Source organism: Typopeltis vanoorti, chromosome 8, assembly GCF_054136105.1.
Source record: "Typopeltis vanoorti isolate ZY-2024b chromosome 8, IOZ_Tvanoo_1.0, whole genome shotgun sequence".
Lineage (NCBI taxonomy): Eukaryota > Metazoa > Arthropoda > Arachnida > Uropygi > Thelyphonidae > Typopeltis > Typopeltis vanoorti.
In genome coordinates this window covers 33669005-33692662 of record NC_143556.1, presented here as the reverse complement: position 1 = coordinate 33692662, position 23658 = coordinate 33669005, and the positions used below count along the sequence as shown (strand labels likewise).

Below are 23658 nucleotides of genomic sequence, written 5' to 3'. Positions count from 1 at the left end.
ATATCAAATTAAAAGTGTGAATATATTTTCACATAGGTTAGCTAGCGGTGGTTGCCGCGTAACTCAAATGGTCTTGAAACAATAAAAATACTTAATGCATGAGACACTATCATTAAAGGTATTAGTTTTAAAAAAAAAATTGGCTAAATTATAGGGCTGAGAAAATTAGTTTATAAAACAGATTCAGTTATGGTTTGTAATATAATATTTAGTAAATTAATAAAAATATAATAGAAAAAGTATAATAAAAAGAAATTAAACAATCATGAAAAATCGGGTGGCCCCCGTTAAGGCATAAGTACCAAATAATGTAATTAATAATATTATTTATTTGAGTCTAACTTTCATAAATACATAATATCTAAATGCACAATTTGTAATGATATAACTAATGAATTGACAAAATAACAAAAATCAATTGCTCAAACTATCGACTGCAACCTGAAATAAAGGAGTAACCTTCCCAAAAATTACGATCACCGTAAAGTGGAGTTTAGCCGAGAAAACACACAAACGTTTCATATTAATGACTGAATATGTACCTACACGCTAGAAAACACATAGGATTGATAAGAGACTGACTGACTGTGCTTCTCACGTTTCTTGCTTGCACTGACTCATAAGCGACACTAGCTAGTGCTAGAACTAGCTCTAGTTGCCATATGATAAGTGGATCACAGACAGTATTGCCTTGCATCCTAGTGGGAGTTAATACAATTAACGCAAACTCGAATTTATTCCTTTAAGAGAACATTTATTATTTTCTTCCACTGTTTAAATTCATTTATTTGCCACTGCTACTCATTATCATTTCTTGCGAAACCCCAGTTGAGAAACGCTGCCCAACATGGAGTCAGCAGACTTGTTGTGGTAGGTTGATTCAACTGACAACACATTTATCATACCGAATCTTAAAATCCTTAACACTCCTTGCATTAACAACATATTCTGGTAATGCATTCCATTCATTAACAATTCTCCATGTAAGAAATCTACTCCTCACACCCCTCTTCAGCACACTCTTACATGACTTCTAGGGATGGCCTCTAGTTCTTCCTCTCTTACTTTCCACTCTTTTTATAATCTCCTCTGGATTAATCTGATAATAAAAAATCCTCATCCTCTCACTAACTTAAACATCTCTATCATATCACCACTTCTTCTCCTATCCACATTTCTTCAACCTCTCTCCAGCATTCCAAAGTCCTGATATTGTTTCAGTCACTCATCTCTGGACCTTCAATGCTTCCACATCACAATGAAAACCAGGTGACCAAATTTGAGCATAGCCGTTGAAGTGTGATCTGACCAGTGCTTTATACAGTGGCACAAACATTTCCTTATTTTAAAGATTGATATGAGCTTTGGGTTCTTCAGTCTCTCGTGTGTAGAATCAATATTAAGAAAAAAAAAAAAAAAAACAGGGTTGAATTCCAGATGACTAGAGTAGAAATCTCATTGTATCTATATCCATCTATAAAATAGGAAAGTACATTTGTATGAATTATAGAAAAACATTTTGAATTATTATTATTATTGGTGTATGGGTGCCTCCATGGAGTCTGAAGACTCATTGTGGGAGACCCAAACTATCCATACAACTGTCATACCTCTGATTGAATCCATTAACAAAGCACCCACAATTGACTCTGGCAACCACTCATTCACAACTCTCCAAGCAAAAAATCTAGGTCCCACACCCCTACTAACCACACTTTTATTCAACTTCAGGGATGACCCCTTGTTCTGGTCCCTCAAACCAAGTGCTGAAACATTTCTCCTACATCAATCCTATAAAACCCTTTAAGCAAATTAAATGTTTCTATCAAATCCCTTCCTTTTCTGCTGTTAACCAACTTCTTCAATCCACATATCCTGAAATTATCTTTGTAAGGGAACATGCCACAAACCACTCATCTCTGAATCTTCTCCACCAAACTGAGACCAGATTAAGAAAAATTGTTATATAAAAACTTGGAGAGAAAGGCTTGACAAAATAGGTTCATCACCAGATTTTTACCATTTTAACCTTAAGATAAATATTTGAAAAAGCATGAGCATATATAAGAGATTTGTATTTAAGTTGTGTAGATCTGGAAAAGGCAAATGATGAGAGAAAAGTATTCAGAATGAAAAAGTAAATGGTAAATCAGTACCATTTATGTAGTTGACACATGCTATGGCAGACACTACTATGATAGTACCAAAATGTCCCTCCATAGTTACAGCACTATGCTTAAAAAAGAAATAAAAAATAAAATTTTTAAAAAAATACTGTAGCAAGCAATCTACTGTAATCAACTCTTCTTGCAATCCTTACAAGTTTGCCACAATGAGAGTCAACCAGAGGCTATATATATATACTTGAGAATTGCTTATCAGATCAGTAATTAGAATTGAAGGATGTACCAGGAAGACAGTTTGTGGGGATGCTATTCATCATCTCTGTGTAGTACATTATGAAGGAAAGACTTATTCAAATAGATATCAAAACTGAACATGTTAAACTGGTTTTACTCTTTATGCAAATGATGTTTTATTCTTACATAAGTCCATTACAAGTCTTCAAAATGAGTCTCCAAGACTCTTTTCTTTGTTACCTCAGTAGTCTTCACCTTAGAATCCAATTTACAATGGAAAAAGGAAACTAATAACAGACTGGCCTTTCTAGATACCTTGATCAACTGCCTACCTAATGGTAACCTCTCTTGCAACAGAACTCAATCATATAAACCACACTTTTCTAATGGCCAAAGTTCCCACAATATCAAAAAAATAATGAATCCATCCCCCAATCCACAACCTCCTTCTCTTCAGAAATATTTTAGTAATACTATCATCATCCCCTATGTCTGATGAACATCAGAAAAAATATCTAGAATCTTAAAGAAATAACATCTCTGCACCACTTTCAAGCTCCCACTTAAAACTAGCCACCCTTATCTGCTCCCACTCACAGTTCCAGGTATATATAGAATTCCTTGTTCCTGCAAGCTGGCCTACTATGGACAGACAGGAAGATCAGATACCATCCAAATGGAAAACATAAAAAACACATCTGCAGTCATGACTATGGTCAATCTAGCCTTGCAGATAATGATTTGGATACAGCTCACAGATTCAATTGGAAAAAGACCATCATGTCCTATCACAGTAAAAAGACTGTTTTCAGAATCTGTTGCTGCTCTTAAAATTCAGCCTAATTTAAATAAATGCAGTTGCATAAAACTTCCTAAAATATGGGAAATACTAATACTTTGAGGTTCCAGTTTACATCCTAAACCACTGACAGGCATCCATATAGGGCACCTTACCTAGTTAGATCTCTAGTCTTTTGTCCATGTGTTTCAGTTTGTGTTGTGCAGCCTTTGCATGTGTGTCGTCTCATTTTTGGACTCCCTGAAGATGTCTCTGTAACTGAGATGAAATACTGTTCGCATTAAATACTACTTTCAATAATTTCCTATTGCTGTTTCACACCATTAAATATCTATTATGAGTTTTTCTCAGCACTTAAGCCTTAACACAAGGGGTTGTAAATAAAAGTAGTGACACAATGTTGACACCATGAACATCATAAGCAACTATCAGAAGGGCCCTAACTTTGCTAGATTCCCGACAGAGGTTTTTTTTTGGATAGGGCTATCCTAGATAGCATTTGTTGGATTTTAAATTTGCAAAATACGTTATTTATCAAGTCTATGCAATTACATCCCTTCGATGTAATCTCCTACCATGTTCTGCACCTGTTTCCAAATTTGTTGGAGCCATTGGCTATAATCAGCTGAGTGTTGCCTGTTGATATCAGTGATAGTGTAACCTACAGCTTGAAGATCCTCTTGTACATCATGAAACTGCAACTCTCTGAGGGTTTCTTTCATTTTGGGGAACAAGTCAAAGTTGCAAGGACTCATATCTGGTGAATGCAGAGGATGTTACAATAATTCCCATTGCCACCTGTCCAACATATCACCAACTGCTATACATGATATTGTGCACTGTTGTGAAACAAACATGGTGGAGAACCGATGAAAAAATGTGGCCGCTTTCTTCTTAAAGCTGGATGCAAATGGTGTTCCAGAAATCATCAACAGTTTACGGTTGGGGAACAGTATGATGAAGAATGACACCTTAAACATCGTGACTATCAGCAGGAACTTTACTGAGTTTCTGGTGAAGTATTTTTGGATGGGGTGACCCTGAATGGCACCATTCGTTGGATTGTCTCTTCAGTTCATGCTCATAAGCCCTTGCCCAAGTTTCATCGGTGTTTATGATATAACACAATTCAGGAATGTATCCCCTTCCTTTTCATATCGTTTCAGATGGTTCCCAGAAACTACATAAACTACATACTTGTGCCATTTTTGCATCTCAGTCAAGTGATGTAGAACCCAACAATCTGAAATTCTACACATACCAAGCTTCTCTTTTAGGATGTGCCAAACACTTTGGTGGTTTATCCTAGCTATCCCAATGTGTACACACACACTGATTCTATACATGACAGAGCTGAGTTAGAAATAAAACACTTGATCTTGATCAAAGACTGGAGACAACAGATGAGTTTCTAAGAAAAATTAGTTGGTGACAGATGGCATCAATCGCAGTATCACATTGAAAACTAGGATATTAGGAATGATCATGACATACTTTTCATTTAGAAATGTTTTAGCAGAGCTAATCTCAGTTGGTATAGTCACTTATACAGAATGGGAGAAGTAAGGTTACTAAAACAAGCACTTTTTTTTTTTTTTGGCAGAATGGCAGGAAAAAAGATACAAAGGAAGCCCAAAATCTAGTTGGATAGAAAGAGTAAAAAAGTGCCTTAGAAGACTGAAATATAATCATCACCATCAAATTCCTGACATGTACCCTCAAGGGGTGTACAGGATATGATAGTACTACATGAAAACTTTACATCATTACTAACTGCCTATCTACATTTTTCCTCCAAATCAGTCTGTTACTTGCCAAGACTCCAACATTATCAGATCTTATATTTCTATTGTCTAAGACACTTTGTACAGTATCAATTCACCAATATCTTGGTTGCTAATTAGCAAAACACTTGTTTTGCTAATCTTTCCTCGCCCATTCTGTTTAAGTGACCATACCACCTGAGATTAGCTCTGCTAACGCATTCCTGGATGCTGACAATGTCAAGTTCTTTCCTAATATCCTCGTTTTTAATATGATATTGCCATTGATGCCATCTGCTCACGCCTCTAATCTTTCTCAAGACTTTCATATCTGCAGTCTCTAGTCTTTGGTCTAGTGTTTTTACTTCTGAACCAGCTCTCAGATCCATAAGTTAAAATTGGTTTGAACACTGTCTTGTATACAGCTAATTTAGTGTTCTGACTAATTCTTATTCCATATGAATTTATTCAATTGACTTCCTACCATAACAGCTTTGTTGATTCTGATTAATTTACCATCTTCACTAAAAATCGTGCCTAAGTAGCTGAAATGTTTTATTTGTTCCACAGGTTTCACAACACAGTTGACATTTTCAACAATTCTACCTATTTTCATTGTCTTTGTCTTTTTAATGCTGACCTTCATACCATATCTATTACAACAGTTATTCAATTTAGTCAGGGAATCTTGTAAACTTGAAGTGGATTTATTTAGAAGTATAACATCGTCCACATAAAGCAAAGAGCTTTATGTGGACGATGTTATAATTCTGATATCATGTTTAATACCACTTTCCTTCATAATGTGATCCATATAGATAATGAATAACAGAGGGGATAATTTACATCCTTGTCTGACACCAAATTTAACATTAAACTGTCTTCCTGTACTTCCTTCAATTCTAACTGCTGACCTTACAACTCAAATAAAGACAAAGTATTGCTTGATATAATGCCCCATTGACACCATATAACTGTAGCATATTGAATAGCTTCTCTCTTGGCACCTTGTCATATGCCTTTTCCAGATCAACAAAACTTAAATACAGATCTTTGTTATATTCCAATGCTTTCTCTACTATTTGTCGTAAAGTGAAGATCTGATCCTGACAGCCTCTATTTGGCATGAATCCAGCTTGTTCTTCACCAAGCTTTTCTTCCACAATTCTTCTCAACTGTTTCTCAAGTATACTTGCATAGATCTTGCCAGGAACACTCAGTAGAGAAATACCTCTGTAATTCTCACATTCAGTTTTATTTCCCTTTTTATATATGGGTACTATTAGAGCTCTACTCCAATCATTGGGAATTCGCCCATCTATCCAGGCTTTCTGAACTATGAAGTGCAGCCATTGTAAGACCTTTATACCACGATACTTCAGCATTTCTGGTCGAATATCATCTACTCCTGCTGCCTTTCCACATTTCAAGCCTTTGATGGCTTTTTCTACTTCAAGTATGGATATGTATTCCTGACTGTATGCCTGTTGAGTGTTTTTTACTACTGTGCTATCACTGCTTGTTTCATTTAGCGATTTTTCAAAGTAATTACTCCATACTTCAAGGATATCTTTTTCTCCCATTTTCATGTCACCTTTATCATCTCTAACTCCTTTTACACTCTTTCCTCCATTTCTAAACTTCTTAAACAACCTCCAGAATATCTTACCACCTTCTTGATATTTATTTTCTATGTTCTTGCCAAAGTCCTCGCATGACTTTTGTTTAGCTAGTTTTAAAAAGTGTTTCGCTCTCTTACATTTGTCTCTGTATTCTCTAAGAGCAAAAGCTGACTTATTTGCCAGGAACTTTTGATATGCTTTCTTCTTTTCCTTCACTGCCTCTTTAACTTCTTGTGTCCACTATGGAGTTCTGATTTTTTTTATCCTTGCAGACTGCCTCACACATGCCTCTCTGGCTGAATCAATCAGGGTTTTCTTCAAGGCTTGCCACTGAATCTCCAAGGTTTGATTCCTGTTCTCCAACTCTTTCATTTTTTCTTCAATAATCTTTGTGTATTTTAGTCTACAGTTCACATCTGAAAGCTGCTCGACTTTTATTCGCTTTAAAACTTTCTTACATATTATTCTTTAAAATATGAAATTCAATTTTATCCTGCTCAAGACTAAATAGTGATCACTTCCAATTTCAAATCCTCTGTACACTCTGGTGTCCTGCACCAGGGAGAAAACATCACTATCAACAATATCATAGTCAATGAGACTTTTCTTATTCCTTGCTGCTTCTCTCCATGAGAATTTGTGCAGATTTTTATGTTGGAACATGGTGTTAGTAATAACCAGTCCATGTCCTGAGCAGAAATCCAACATGTATTTGCCATTATTATTAGCTTTGTTCTTTTCTCCAAATTTTTCCCAAAATATTTTTGTATGTCTGATAATCATTTCCTACTCTGCTATTCATATCCCCAACAAGGACCAACTTTTCCTTTTTCATTGTGTCAGTTGCTTTTTCTAAAGCATCAAAAATTCCTCTACTTCTGCCTTAGTAGAACCTTCTGTGGGACCATAGGCACAAATAAGTCTCATTGTCCAGTACCCCATTCTCATATTTGCCCACATCACTCTACTTGAGACTGCCTGCCATTCAAGAAGATTAGCCTCATATTTTGTGTTGAATACTATGGCTACTCCTTCTTTTCCTTGATTGTCATTTCCTGAATATAACATTTTGTATTTATTGCTCAGAAAGATCTCATTTTTTCTTTTTTGTTTCAATCACCCCTATTATGTCGATCTGGTACTTATCTAATTCCGCTGCTAGCTCCATTTCTTTGCCATTCAGGTTTCTTATATTGATAGTACCAATCTTTAACTCTGGTGATGTTGAGTTGGGGTGTGCTTTCAGATTTGTTCCAGTAGCTGACTTTTCGCTGTTCTCCCTGGCAAAAACAACAGGGAGGAGGGACCTTTTTTAACTGGGCAACGCCCCAGCCGGCATGAAATTTTGTCATGTTGTACCATCATTTTGTATATTGGTTTAAGCCCATAAGAATACAATTTGGTTGGCTAAATCCCAAATTGCCAGCCCATCCTTGTTCGTTCAGTATCCAGGTAGATACCCAACCAGGTGCACTACGAGAAGTTGAAGATTGGACATTAGGTCAGAAGCCCTGGTCGGTTCTCCGCATTCCTTTAAAGGCTATGTGGAGGTCTCCTCTCAGTTATACAGCTTTGACCCTTAATCACCCCTGAAATATAATATAAATCTGATAATACAGTAATCTACCAGTGATCCAACTCTTCAATTATCAGAAGAATGACTTCTGATAATTGAAATACAAATAGATGGTGTTCTATCAGAAGTCATTTGCCATGCAAGGGTCAGTTAACAGAACGGTTGTTGTTTTGAAGGAAGAATAAATGGTACTGTATTGGAGTCTTGAAAGAAAACAGATTAATTTGGAGGAAAATTGTCAACTGGAAGTTAGTAATGATGTAACCTGTTTGTGTAGTACTATCACAATTTCTTGTACACCCCATGAGGATAGCAATCAGGAATTTGATGGGCATGATGATACATGATAGAAGAGCCTACAGCAATCTCTGCTGCTACATGTGAGGTGCATGTAGCAGCAGAGATTACATGCAGGTAAGGATGAGAAAGAAAAAATGTATTGACATTTTTTTTCTTTTTTAAGAGATGAAGTTTGTAATGTTGGGAAATACTTCATGAGGAAGGCAGTTCCAAAGAGCAATGGTAGATGAAATAAATAAGGGAGAGAAAAAGCAGGTTCATGTGTTTGTAGCTAGAATGAAAGGGCTTAGGTACTGCTTTAAGCTCATGTTTAGGTTTAATGGAATAAAAATAGCACAATTAGATAAACACAGGTTTAATAGTTTCAATATTTCATCTGCTGCAGAGATATCATCTGGAATACAATATAAAAATTGTAATAACACACACAAAAGTATGCTTCAAATATGCTAACATTATTCTTACCAGGCACGATTTATGCTAGCATACAATTAAGTTTCATGATCTACTTCAAGATCGGAAAAAGGTATATGACAAGGTGCCCAGAGAAGAGCTTTCTAAAACATTACAATTACTTGGGGTAAATGGAACATATGCAGAGCAATACATAGTCTATATTTAAGTTGTAAGTCAGCAGTTGGAATGGAAAGAAATACAAGATGGTTTGATGTAAAATCAGGGGTAAGACCAAGATGCACATTACCTCTACTCTTATTCATCTTCTATATGGATCACATTATGAAAGTAAGTGGCATTAGGCCTGACATTATAATTGGAAATCTCAAACTTAGTTCTTTGCTTTAAGCAAATGATATTATACTCCTACACACATCTAATGCATGTCTCCAGAATTCTCTAACAAAATTGAATAACAGCTGTAAATATTTTGCATGAAAATCAGCAATTAAAAGACAAACTATGAAATATAGAAAACTTGAGTTACATTCTGAATGGAATGCCTATAAGGCAAGTAAAATATTTTAGCAATTTAGGCACCATTTTTAGTAAAGATGACAAATTAAATCTGGAAATAGACAACAGAATAAGGAAAGCTGATATGAACACAAGATAGTGTTCAAACCAGTTTTAAGTTATGGATCTGTGAGCTGAGTTAGAAATAAAGCACTTGATCAAAGACTGGAGACCATAGATATGAGGGTTCTGAGAAAAATTAGGGGAGTGAACAGATGGCATCAATGGCAGAATCATATTAAAAATGAAGATGTTGGAAAGGAACTTGCCATTGTTAGCATTCAAGAAGTATAAGCAGAGCTAACCTAAGGTGATATGGCCACTTAAATAGAATGGATGAAGAAAGGCTAGCAAAATAAGTGTTTGATGCCAAGCAGGCAGGAAAGAGACCCAGAGAAAGACCAAGTCTAGATGTATTGATTCAGTCAGAAGTGCCTTAGAAGCACAAAATGTTAGATATGACGATAGTCGAGTGACAAGTAATAGACTAATATGGAGGAATAAATTGTGGATAGGAGATTAATAATAATGTAAATTTAATCATGTAGTGCTCTCATAGTATCCAGAATACCCCTTGAAGGTATACAGTATATCAGAAATTGATAATAATGGGAGAGAAAAAAAAAAGTTTGCAATTAAGAGAACAAAGAGGGCACAACCTTTTCTCCACAAAGCATGTTGATCCAAAAGAAGTGCCTGCTCTAAGGATCCTAGCACCCCAATGCAATTTTAAGTTGAGTGCCCCTTACTTTTTTTTTTTTGAAATGTGGTTAAAATTTAAAGTTTAAAAACTGAAAACATATTTATGTAAAATTGTGTACTTTGAGAAATACATATATTAACACCACAGCAAAAATTGCAATCACAAATCACAAATGAAAAGATGTATCGGAAGATACAACCAAAGGAGAATCAAATGCAGAAGCTTATAAAATGGAAGCTGCAATTATTTCGACACATCTGTAGAATGGGTGAGGAACGAAAGATAAAGACATTCATGTTTGTATTATGGATGGTGTGAACAGAAGAGGTAAAACCATACAGAGAATGAATAGACACCATAAAGGACTGGTGTGGAATGGGTGTACAGAAACTGTGACACTGTGCAAAGAAAGATGGAAGAAGATAGTGAAGGAGGCATCAGACACCAACAGGCAGTGAGCCCATGGTTCATGATGATGATGATGAAAAATTGCTAAACATACAAAAACACACTTAGACTAGAATTACAAATATATAAGTTGCCAATTACTGCCTATGAGCTATTATAACTAGAGAAGTACAGACTAGAAAAATTTCACAATGACAAGAATCATTTAATTTTTAATGGAAAAAGAAATGCATCAAAAAATTAAATGATTTAAAAGTTTACTTTTTTTGGTTTTATGGAATCAAATTCATCCAAAATTTCACTTGTTTCTAGTGTCTTGCAGATATCACTTACTATTGTGATCATTGACAGTTCAACCAATCTTTTTTGTGAAATACTAGATCATAGATATTTTTGAATTAATTTGAGTCTTGAAAATGATCGTTCACCACTTGCTACTGAAATTGGAAATGTTCAAAAATATTCGAAGAGAAATTGTTAAATTAATAAAAGACGCTTTCTAAATAATTTGCATATATACATTGCAATATTTTCAGTGGGTCTAAAGCTGTCACTATCCTGTATGATATCCTTTAGAATTTGTATTTCATTATATAATTCAGTGCCACAAATATCCTTTTTTTTCACCATTAGTCAGTGCAACTTGTAAATCATGACAGTGTTTTCTTAAAGTGTCCTCACCCATATCAGAAATTTCCTTGAAACTGAAATATGCCAAGAGATCAAACCTTTCGGCCAAAGAATTAATAATAGTGTCCATAATTGGAAGAAAAAATGTTACTTTAAAGTTATATTGCGGATTAACTAGTGCTTCGTCCAAACATTCCTAACAGCACAATCTCTAGTTACATCTGTGTAATGTACTGCTTTTGAACTCAGGAGAAATTTCTAAATCTAATGCTAACACTTTTGTCGATTCAAGTATAACATTAACATTTTTGTCTGATCTAAATTCTTTAGTAAAGTCGATTACATTATTTAACGCATTTATAGATTCACTTAAATTTCCATTTGGATTCTGAAGCATTTTACTCACTACATTGATCCTGCACAAAATTCATACCAGATTATAAGTCAACACAAACATCCATAATCTTTAATTTTCAAAACTAAAGTTTCTGCTTCATAATTTTGAACTATTGTCAATTTGAATATTATCATAAATTTCCACAAAAGAATCTAAAACTTCTCCAATCTTATATCTAAGTGAACGAAGAGCATCAATCCTTTCTTCCCATCAGTATCTGAGAAAGTTTTAAGTGCAAATTTTTTGGTGTACTTTTTCTGTATATCCTATCATTAGTCAAAGCACTAAAGAAATTTATAATTTCTTGTAATAGTGCTAAAAAAAAAAAAAAAAAAAAAAAAAAAAAAAAAAAAAAAAACCTCACTGTTTCAGTATTAAGTTAAGAAGCATCAGCAATCACCAAATTTAACGTGTGTGCTGCACACGGGACAAAGAGTGCTCGAGTTAATATTCGATGTGTCTCTTTGCACGGCTGTGTTTTCCTCATGTTTGCCCCATTATCATATCCTTGTCGCTACAAATTTTTAATATCTAAAAATTTAAATCTTTTAATTTATCTAAGAGATACATAGACAAACTTTCAGACTTTTTAAGAAATTTAGTTAGCTGCCCTTTCTGTTTCTCTTTTTCAAGTTCATTTGCTATTTTTTATTTGCAGCTCCAGATAATTTTTTTATCTCCATTATGTCCAAAATTTATTCTGAAGTAAAAAAAATTATTGAACAAAAAAATTTGTTAAGACATAAAAAATAAATGTAAAAAAAAATGAAGATAAATTCTTTAAGAAGTGCATACATTTTTCAATGCAAAGGCTTACATTAAATTTTGAATCTACTTACCTCAGTATGAATTAACTACACATTCACTGTATGTATAGCAATCAACAGTTCGATGATATACAAACAACACGTGAAGTCTGTTCCACAAAAAAATGCCCAAATGTCACTTTGTAATAGAGGCTATATAGAGGTTAACTGGCGAATACCTGCTGCATATAAAAAAGAAAGTCGGTAGTGTATGGCGCTCCTGGCGAGCGCACGGCTCAGTTAGTGCTCGCTCCCACCTGCTCTATACTACACATAGTGGAAAAACAACTTGTAGTTTTTGCTAAATGTTAAAGCCCCTTGAAGAAGGTGCCCGATGCAATGCATCGGCTTCTTACCATGTTAAGCTGGTCCTGCCCAAAAGATTCCCAAGTCAGCAAAGAATTATTATATTGATAAATAATTTGTAATAATATACAATGCTAATAATTAGCTGAAAATAAATTGCTTATAAAACTATTTTCTTCTACTCAAATGATGCTGGCTGTTATTTCATGCCTTTACAATTGAATGTGAACTGCAAAATTTGTTGTTCTCTTAAATTAGTAATTACTAGGCCAACGAAATCTCACAGAAATGAATAATTAAGATATATACATAAACAGTCTCATCAAAATGCAAAAGCAGCTACTTTGGTATCTACATCACAAAATAATTTAGCAAAGACTGTTTTGTAAGAAAGGAGCAATTCTTGTATTTGATGAGTTGAAGTGATTCATTAATACAAAGAAAAACGAGAAGTAGTGGTTCTGTATAAATTTTCTACACATGCATAGTAAGAGTAATGCAAATTACACATAAATAACACAGGAGGAAAAATTCTACAAAAACGAAAAAACAGCAAAAAAAAAAGTTGGGGGGAATAACACTAAACAGAATAGCATGTAAAAATAAACAGAAGAAGTTTGTGTGTGTGTGTAATACATACAAATCATTAACTATAATAAACATACTGAAAGTGCTAGACCCATATCACATGTTATTCTAAAAAAAAAAAATTGCCTACAGCAAACCTTCCATATACAATAAACTTATCCTTTGAAGTTTACTACATATCTTCTTAAATACAATAAATGCAGCATTTGTTGATACAAGGAAAATTTTTGCTTTCTTTAATTGCTCTCCTTCTTTATTTCCCTTTATCTTCCTTACTCTTCTTTTTCCTTCAGGTTTAAATGTGAATGAGTCTTTGGACTCCCTGGAGGTGTCATATAATAATAATAAATCGGCTATCTTTATAATTATATTATAAATCAGTCTTTTGACATATTTATTCTGTTCAATCTTGTTATGCCAGTTCATTGATGGTTTATTACACTATCTGAATTATCTAAATATTATACAGTACTGATTCTTTACTTTATCTGATCTGCATGTGTCACTACACACTTCCACTCAGTATAACTGGTTTAATAATTGATATATATATGGGTGGGTGGGTGAGTGAGTGTGTGTGTGTGAGAGAAAGAGATAATTTAACTCTGCATGTGTACATGTGTATTTAATGTTAGTTTTAATATTTTTTTTTCTTATTAAATCACATAAGGAAAGCTGATATCTTTGTTTCTTGCAATACCTATTTTCTCACTTCTGTTATTCTACATTTCAGTACTTGCATTCCATTACCTATTTTATGATCATCTTATTAGTCTATCTGCATCATACTGATACCAAGAAGACAGTCACACATTTTTTTTGAGTCTCAAAAAATGCCTTTCTGTTTCTAATAAAAATAAATTATAGAATTGTTTTTACAAAATGTTCTGCTAGCAACATTTTTTTAAAGATATTCCCATCCACAAAAAGATTACAACTTACTGGAAGTTAGTACTATACTATGGCTGAGCTAAGGGATATATAATCTACTAACCCATTTACACACAAACAGTACTTCTTTCCAGTCCTTTCAGGTCTCCAATAAATTGGATGTCTGTCTCACACTGGGCAACTAAAATTTATATATCTACATAACACTTTCTCTTTTACTACTAATGATATATCATCCATAACATTTAAGTCATAAGAAATGGCATAAGCCATAGTGATTCACTAGAATCAGCTGTCTGATTCTAATTTGTATTTGCATGGTCATTTTCATTAACTCCACAGTTTTGATTACACAATAGTCAATATAGATTTATTTAAGCAGTTTAATAATTCTTGAAGTAAAAGAATTTTTTTAAACATTTTTGAGACTGAATGAGTTTAAACGTATGTACATAAAATACCAACTTATACATATGTATAAACTGGTATTTTTGATTTTACATTCGAAGAGAATAGGGCATTTAAATAAATTGAGCAAGTTTTTATTTTTCACTATCCTAAAAGAATATTAACTATTAACAATACTAAGAGAAATATGGGCTCTTGTGCTCTGAATTTAAGGAAATTATTAATTATTCTTTGACCAATTTCCATGTAGCCCTTATTATTAAAAAATGTCCCTCAAAATTTGTAGTTTGCATGCTGGAATCTTTTCTTAATATTCAAGGATCAGTTTTGCAATAGAGTTTCAAAAAATGCATCTATCTATTAATATCTATATAGAAGTATGTAAACTTTGCCAGTCCATAAATATTTGATTAAAATTTATAAGGCAGAACACCAGAATAAGCTGATAACATTTATTTGCTTAGTAACATAATGTTTCATTCCAATTGCACAGGATTTCTTCAGGTGTAAATAAATAAACAAACTAGTAGACAAAACAGTAAGGACTAACAAAGGTGGCAACTGTTATGCAGTTATATAAAAGAGACTGATGTTATTTTTTAAAATAATTTCTAATTGCTATTACACCACTGCTATGATACAACAAAGGAAAATCGCATTAGATCCCAAACATTTAAATATTAAGCAAAGTATTAACTTGTCTGAATACACGTGAATGAGTAAACACGCAGAACATTCAGAACAATTAGAAATAATTTTTAAAAAATAACCAGTTATTTTTTAAAAATAACTGATGTTATTTTTTGTTCAGCAAGTGTATAACAGTTGTCACCTTCGTTAGTTTTTACTACTGGTTTGTTTATTTACTAGTGTTTTGTCTACTGGTTTGTTTATTTACACCTGAAGAAATCCTGTGCAACTGGGATGAAATGCTGTGTTACTAAGTCAATAAATGTTATCAACTTATCCAGTGTTCTGCTTTATAAACTTTAATCTATCTATATATATATATATATATATATATATATATATATATATATATATGAAAGCATGTAGACTTAGTCAGTTCATGGTATGTAACTAAGAGTTTATGTCAGAACACACGAATAAGATGATAACATTTATTTTAATTAACAAACAACGTTTCATCCTAATTGTGCAGGATGAAATGGATGTAAACATACAAACTAGTAGACAAAACAGTAAAGACTATTATTTTCAGTTATTTTAAAATATTTCTAATTGCATGCTGCAATATTCAGTATGTTGTGTATGTTTTTGCATTTGTGTGTACATGTTTGTCCAATGATGGCTAGAATGTATTCAGAAAAGTGTTACTTGGGTTAGTATTTAGTAATCTGCAACTGTGTGTGTATATATACATATACATACACAGCTGCAAACAGTATGTATACTTAATATGAAAAGCACTTTATGAAAGCATTATCTTTGGAAATGCTAATGAATGGAGGAGAAAAACTATATTTCTTAAGTAAGACAAACTAATATCATGCATTCGAAATTTCTGAAAGCATGTGCTACTTTTGCCATGAATCACACTTACAAGATACAACTTTTAACATAAGTTACTGCACATATTGAACTGAATGACTTAAAAAATTGCACAGTTAGTGAAACCTTGACTTTTTCATTATATCTCATTTCATATTTACATCTTAAATTCCTTTTAAATGATGTGTACTTAAATGCATAATCATAGCCATGAGATTTGGAAAACATTCCACAAACTTCAGTTTCTTAGAGGAAATATTTGTTTGCTTAAGATATTTTATGTTCTTCACTAATTATATGTTTACTTATTTTTAAATAATTATCTATCTTTAAGATGTATTTAGTAATGTCAATCTTGTTTTTCATTATATCTTAGTACTTACATACCATGCCTATGAAATAATATAAAAACAGCTAAAAATTAAAAATGGACCCATCTTTTATTTTTATCATATTGATTATTTCTGACAGGAATTCGCAATAATCGACTTTAAATAATAATTTAATAATAACTGTTAACATATGTTAGGTAATATTCAGCTTTGTCATCTGAAATATGCAAAAGTGTAGTATTATATAAAAGTAATGTAACATATTAGAAAAAATAAAATAAAGAAATAAAAAAATTACATGTCATTTGGAAAAGTGAAATCCAACATCTAACTTGTGAGGAAACTGCGTTTTCGATCTTGGCACTAATCTTTATTGGTGACTTTAGTGAACAAGAAATGGCTTCATTATAATCTCTGAAAAATATAAACAAATTAGCCATTACGTTTATTATTATTAAAATTTAATGTCAAAATATTTTTAAATTTCATCCATGTAAAAAGATATAACAGCTACATTCAGAAAATTAATTACAATAATGGATTTATTTTCTGCTCATGAAAATAATATAAAAAAATACGATGGCTACAAGCTGTTAAACAGTGATATACACAAAATATCAAAACTTTTCTATATTTACAGAGAGTGTACTTTTTGGTGCATTTCGTATTTTCAGATCATTTCAGACATTATGACTAAGACCCTATCACATGTTAAAAGAAAACAAGCGGATATATATTACGTTACAGAGCTGCACTTTTTATGTCATAACATAATCTAGAACCAAGTTCTATCGAAACAATACTACATATAAACAGTTTTAATGCATTTTTATCAAATTTATATAAATACTAATGATACACACAATAAATTAGTAAATAATACATCGTTGTTTAAGCATACTGAACTAACAGGATTATTAACAATTTCCAGGGTAACGCTACAAATTTTCAAAAATGTCCACATTGCAAGACCGCACTTTAAAAATCATAAAATTTAAGCCTAAATATTTAACCTTTTCTAACTACATTCGCATTATAATTTATAATAAAAAGGTGCAGATATTTATGTATGTAAATAACCAAGAAGAAATAAGAAATGATAACCTGAGTGGAAACTTTTTTTTCGGAAATATCATCGGCTTCTTAAAAAAACACTACAAACAGCCGTCCTTGAACTGGCAGCCATGTCAGCGCCTCCACTTAGTTGTGATTACGCATGCGCAATCTTCGGTATGCCGGAAGTTCCGGTTGTCATTGATCACTTTGTGGGTGGAGCCACTATAGCTGCTTTCTTACACTGTACAGTATGATTGACATCCATCCGGGCTTAAAAAGAAGTGCCATTTCTTGCATTCCATTGGTTCAAGTAGGATGATGACGTAAGTAACGTCACAAGAGACGCTCATCTTTTATGGCGAGGTGGCTTGACTGGCATTATCGTTCAACCCACCCTGAAGCCGCTTGCTGTCCGTCAAAAGTATTCCAATCAAAACACTCAATTACAGTTGCTTTACTATAGCGGGTGTACTACGAGCAGTTTTATGGATGGTTGTGCGCGTGTGCTGTGCTGAGACAGTTGTGTCTGTCGACAGAGTGTAAGGTAGTAATCTAACCTTCACAAGGCGAACAAGCACGCTGTTGTGGCCGTTAGGGGAAGGTGGTGTTGAAGTATGGACGATCAACAAAGAATGATGCACCCCGTTTCTCAACATCCCTCCGTTAGCATGGCGGGTCATGTTGTGCCCCAACACGGGTATGGCATGCCGCAACAGCCTCATGGTGTGGACCCTACCAGCCAGCAACCTCCACCAGACCAAGAATCAAGGAAGCACGATATATCAGAAATTCTACAACAGATCATGAACATCACAGACCAAAGTCTGGACGAAGCTCAAGCACGGTAAGTGTTATATATTGTCAAATAGCTTTTCGATAGCGTAATGTGCTAACCCTAACCGTGCTCTCGCAACGCTATTATAAACATTTGGCCTTGTGTTGAAGGTCTGCGAGTATATACTTAACGTGCAGTGAAATCCGCATTGAACTTTCATTCTTCAATCTCTTATAATTATAAATTGTAGAAGAAATACCGGCTGTAATACGATATATTTATTTTCAGGAAGCACACTTTGAACTGCCATCGCATGAAGCCGGCACTCTTCAGTGTACTATGTGAGATCAAGGAAAAAACAGGTCAGTCGGATTACTAAAGAAGCAATCATTTAGGCTTAGGATATTTAAATTAAACATATCCCCAAAGCTCACTTTCAACTTTCCGTAAAAATTTATATCTGTCGTACTAGTGCAGTCTCCTTATGTACTAAATATTGATGGACACGGTAACCACGTGTAATTTTGCGGTGAAACTTTGACAGGTCCGATTTCTAGGGAAGATAAATGAAAGGTCTAGTGACGTATGAGATGTGACATTACTGGCGATTGTGAACGCTGCGAGCCCGCGCTTTGATGAGTGTCACGCGCAGGTCTACGATAGCACTTGTGGTGGGGGTGTCTGGTCTTTCAGTCGCCCTCAATCTTCTGCGATTTTATAGCCTTCCCATGCTGTCATGATCGCGATGGCATCCCTTGACAGGTTGTATTAGCTTTAATTTCTGAAAGGGCTTTTAAGGAGAAGAACGCAAGAAGCTGTTATCGTTAGTTCTGTTTGGGGGGGGGGGGGGGAGCGGTTTGTAAAACTTAAAGGATAGTTGTTTTTTTTATTGTTGTTTATTTGTTGTTGTTTCCTGCCCAGCCGTTCTGAAAACTTAGTTTCCTCTGCAATGTAGAGTTAAAATACTGAGTGTATTAATTTTGCTTGCTAGCTTTTGAATTCTGAGAAGATTTTTAGCAGTCAGCCCACTTATTAGAACAAACTGTGAAAAAGTTTTTTAAGTTAGGTCTGCTATTCTTTGGCAAAACAGGTGTGTCTTTTTAAAGCTAATTTCGTGGAGAGTGAAGTTTGTATTTATATAATATCGAATTCCTTTTAATATTTCTTATAACCAAGAAATATATGACTTACAAGGCTTATATGAATAATATGTTGATACCTATAAACTAATTATATACAGCACATAACTTGATCACTGCTTAAAAGTTAAACATTTCTGCTTTCTGCAGCTGTGAATCCTCATTAGTTAGCAGTGCTGAAGAATTAACTCATTTTATAATAAAGTACTTAATAAAATAACATTTAACTCTTCAACAACTTTAGTAACTTTTGCTATGTGGGTTATCACTTTATGTATATCGATGTAAAATGATAATAAATTTTGTAATCGATATGTTTAAAAATGAAGAAATGTAATTTTTCTTAAATTAAGAATAACAACCATCAGTGTTTTTTTATTGATCTTAGAAATTTTAGTAGTGCCATTGGGATCTAATTATACACTCATTTAAGATGTATTATTTTTCATTAAAGTGATTTCAAAATTATACCTCCTTCATATCATCCACTATTTCACGGTGAAAAGGGCTGCAGTTAAAATATAGATGGAGAGTTGTGAAAGTAAATTCTGTTTCGATGTTTTGTTTCCTGTTACTTTCATAATACAAATGGCGTCATTTAGATTTGTATCTTGAACTCATTAACAGATGAAAATGGCTTTAATCACTTTACAAATAGTATGTTATTTTTTCAAATAACTTTTTCTGGAATTAATAATGCCGAATTAAATTGTTTCGTACTCGCAGGATCCTCGGTGGATAAAAAAAATGAACAGGGGAAAGGTATGCACTGTTATGCTTAAATTTCATTTCGCTTTCCACGCTAGCTAGTTTCAAGTTTTTAGTTCGGAATTTACCAATAAATAATTCTAAATTGGTGTGTTCAACATTCTGATGATAGTTATAAAATTCGTATGGGACTAATTTTTTAAACTCTTTGAAAAGTATTAACTTTAAATTACAATACATATTGATATCATAAACTGCGTTTTAGTGTTGAAAATTTAATAGGGTTAATGTACTCGCAAGAATTCTATATACATATAATTCTGTAGCATATTGAACATAAAGGAAAAATATCCTGTGGCCTAAGAGTGCTTTTTTTTTTTTTTACTTTGAATATCTTATATCTTATTTTAGAATGTTGCCGATCAGGGTTGATAATAATATCATTCTGATTGTCAGAATATCGTATATTGGAACCTTGAATGTTACCACTATGTTGTTTATCATTAATGGTTATCTGCTGATATATATAAATTAAAGTAAAGGTTTTGAACTTTTCCAATAGAAATCAATTGTAAATTTTTACACATCGTGTGAGCGATTTATACAGCTTTGTTTAGGTTAATAGAATTACATATGATATGGGGAAAAAAATTGTCGACCATGTATGATTGATTGTTTCCATATATGCGTTGCGTGTTTAATTGAAATAGCTTATTTCAATTAAACCACTTGAAATATCTTATTTTCATCTCTTTTGCCTGAGATGAATAGAGGTCAAAATTTTTCATGTCTGAAAGATTTCGTCTGGGTTGAACTTCACAATAAACAACTCGACTTACGTGTTTAATTCTGTGTATAGCGATAGTTATGTATATATACATTGATGACACAGTGTGTGCACAATTTGTTTTACATATTTAATAATTCTAATACATTTTGAAATTATAACAAAGTGGTTTTCGAAAAATTCCAGAATAAATTTTTATTCTATTATTTTTTGCGTTCTGGTTATGGATGATCCAGAGTGCGCAAGTTTCTGTATACTTCGAACTTTGCTTACGATGACGTAGCCAAAAGTTTTTATAGCTCCGTGAACAGGTCTCCTTAAATTATTACTCATTCAAAAGGCTTTTGGACGTGTTTGTGTATATGTCGAGGGAGAAAAACCAGAAACGTATATTCATGTGCTTTATGGGCAGCGAATCAAGTTTTGTGCATTTACCGACAGGTAATGTGTTGACAGAATGTTAAACATATAAAATAAGCAACAGTTGTATGTACAACCGCAGGTCGGCCATCAAATAAAAATGTGAGTCTAAGAATGCTACCGGAAATTTTTATTTATTAAAGATTGTTAAGGATAATTCAGCTTAAATTAAATATCCAGTTAAGCGTGTTACCAAATTAATAATTCAAGAACTAGTATAAAACTGTATTTATTTTAGCTTGAAAAGCAAAGTTTTCTCTTTTATTATCTTTTTTTTCTGATATTTTCTAATAATATAAAAATCCACGTACCCAGATCGTATGTATGCTGTGTAACGATCTATACATTAAATGATGTATATACTTAAAATCTATATTCATAATCTGTTCTTCCTTATTTTTTTGTTATGAATATTAAATTACATAACAATAGTTAAGATAACGAATCCATGGCCATCAAATAACTCAATGTTTATTATTTAGAAAAAATGTGTACAATCCAATGATATTACAAAAGTGTATTTAAAAAAAATTTCTTTAGCAAATCCCCTTATACAGGTTTACTGGAGAGAGGGGGGGGGGGGGAATGTTCGCGAATTCTGTTATCAATAAAAAAAAAAAAAATACGATGGTCAATCACGTCTCTATTTTTGTGTGTATATTACACACACACTCACAGCCTCTTGGTGAACTATTAATTCACTGTTCTAAATGCTCATTATCATATCTTGATATTATTGAGTTACTTTTAAAGATATATTCTATGTTTTTAGAAAATTTCGGCTAAAATGAGATATTAAGGCTGGTCGATTGGTAGAGCCTCTGCTACTAATGGCTCAGTTAAGTAAGTTTGAGCGCGGTTAGTAGTTGGAAGGGGAAATCGTTCGCTGCTGTTGGCACACTCTCCCTCGATGAGTCTGGACTTCCTGGATGTGTCAAATAATAATAATTCCCAAGAGAATTTATTTTGCATTGATAAACCGGTAAAAGTATGTACAGTATTACTTCCGCCGCAAAGTTAGCAAACAAAACAATTTGATATTCAGATAACTTATGTGCAAGCCCAAATTTAAATATGAATATGCAAAATATTTCCTGTTTATTAAACTGAGACTGAAATTCGTTTGAGACAGTATTTGTCCTCTCAGTTAGACGAACATGGATGGGTAGGGATATATTTATTTATAATATATGGACTAATATTTATTATGAAGCTTTTCATGGCTCTGGATATTTATTTTTTATGAAATGTTAATTATTTCATAAATGTCGGATCTCCTTTCTCTTATGCTACTTAAAATATTTTTCTCTATTGATATTTTTCAGTTTACAGTTATCTTTCGATTATTATTTTGAATGTAATATTTATAGCTGTAACATATTACTAAAAACTGATAATTCTTCTCCCTGTTATCTGACAAAATTTGCTAATATTTAAGGAGTGATAAGGGATTTTAATTCGTCATAGTAAGATCGACATAACATTTTGAATTTTGCATCTGGAAGAGGGTAAAATCCTTTGTACATCCATGTCCTGCCAAATAAATTATTCTTTGTAATTGTAGTTAATTGAGCCCTGATAGGAAGTGTACAAAAAAAAAAAAAAAAAAGCTTAAAAGCGACAAGGGAATAAGGAGGTTTAAGTAACTATCATTGAGTTGCATGGGAATACGCAGTAGCTTTTCAGATACGGAGTTGCTGCTGCTTTGTTTGTTGTCCTTTCGATTTATTAAAACGTATTGAAAATCGCCGTTCACGTGATATTTCTTGTTCTCAGCATGTTTCGGTTTGAGTACAAAATTGTATTTAAAAAATGATTTCAACGTTTAAGTACCCTGTCATTGCTTCAAGAATTTTTGCACTTTAGTCAGAAGGTGGAGCCAGTAGTATCATGCCATTCATTATTTTGCAGTGCATGAGTCAACATATGAATATTCCGTACAACACTCGCAATCTTCCTCTTCCGCCTTTCTTAAATTTATAAAGGGTCTGAAAAAAATAAATAAATAAAATAAATCTCAGAGCTGTTTGTCTTCATTTATTTATATTTCGAGGGAGGGGGTTGAGAAGTCATGTACAGCCCCTTTGAGTATCATATTCAAAAGGTGTCAACAAGCAGTGTGTAATTTTGAACTCATACTTTTTAATTCATATTATCAGCATTATAATATATAAATCCCCAAGCGAAGTAATATTTTTATAAAAATTATTGAATTTTATTTTCTTAACTAATCTCCATTTATAAAATGCTTTTCGATTTATTTTGATCAGTAATCTGTGCTTAACGCTTGTTATAACTTTATTTAGAATGAAAGCTATAAAATCTGTCCCAGTTTCACTATTGCGAATTTCTATGTGCTATTCAGTCAATTAATTAGTGTATGTGTGCATATTGTACTTT

The 23658-nt window shown here is 33.1% G+C and overlaps 2 protein-coding genes across 4 annotated transcripts in view; one reads left to right on the top strand and one right to left on the bottom strand.

Annotated features, from left to right (window-relative positions):
- The window catches only part of Sin1 (SAPK-interacting protein 1), a 316670-nt gene extending 299160 nt beyond the window's left edge, over positions 1–17510 (bottom strand). For both annotated transcript variants that reach the window (XM_090397180.1, XM_090397182.1), the window contains exons 1-2: positions 17478–17510; positions 16672–16787 (exon numbers count right to left, since the gene is read on the bottom strand). The gene's annotated coding sequence lies outside the window, so the exon portion shown is untranslated. The remainder of the gene's footprint in view (positions 1–16671; positions 16788–17477) is intronic.
- A 325-nt stretch (positions 17511–17835) lies between these two features.
- Positions 17836–23658, top strand: part of LOC150103913 (homeobox protein extradenticle-like) — a 366269-nt gene continuing 360446 nt past the window's right edge. The window contains exons 1-2 of one of the 2 annotated variants that reach the window (XM_090396591.1): positions 17836–18273; positions 18493–18566. In XM_090396591.1, coding sequence (XP_090252717.1) covers positions 18044–18273; positions 18493–18566 — 304 coding nt within the window. In that variant the 5' untranslated portion in view covers positions 17836–18043. The remainder of the gene's footprint in view (positions 18274–18492; positions 18567–23658) is intronic. The other variant, XM_090396592.1, reaches the window with a different exon arrangement.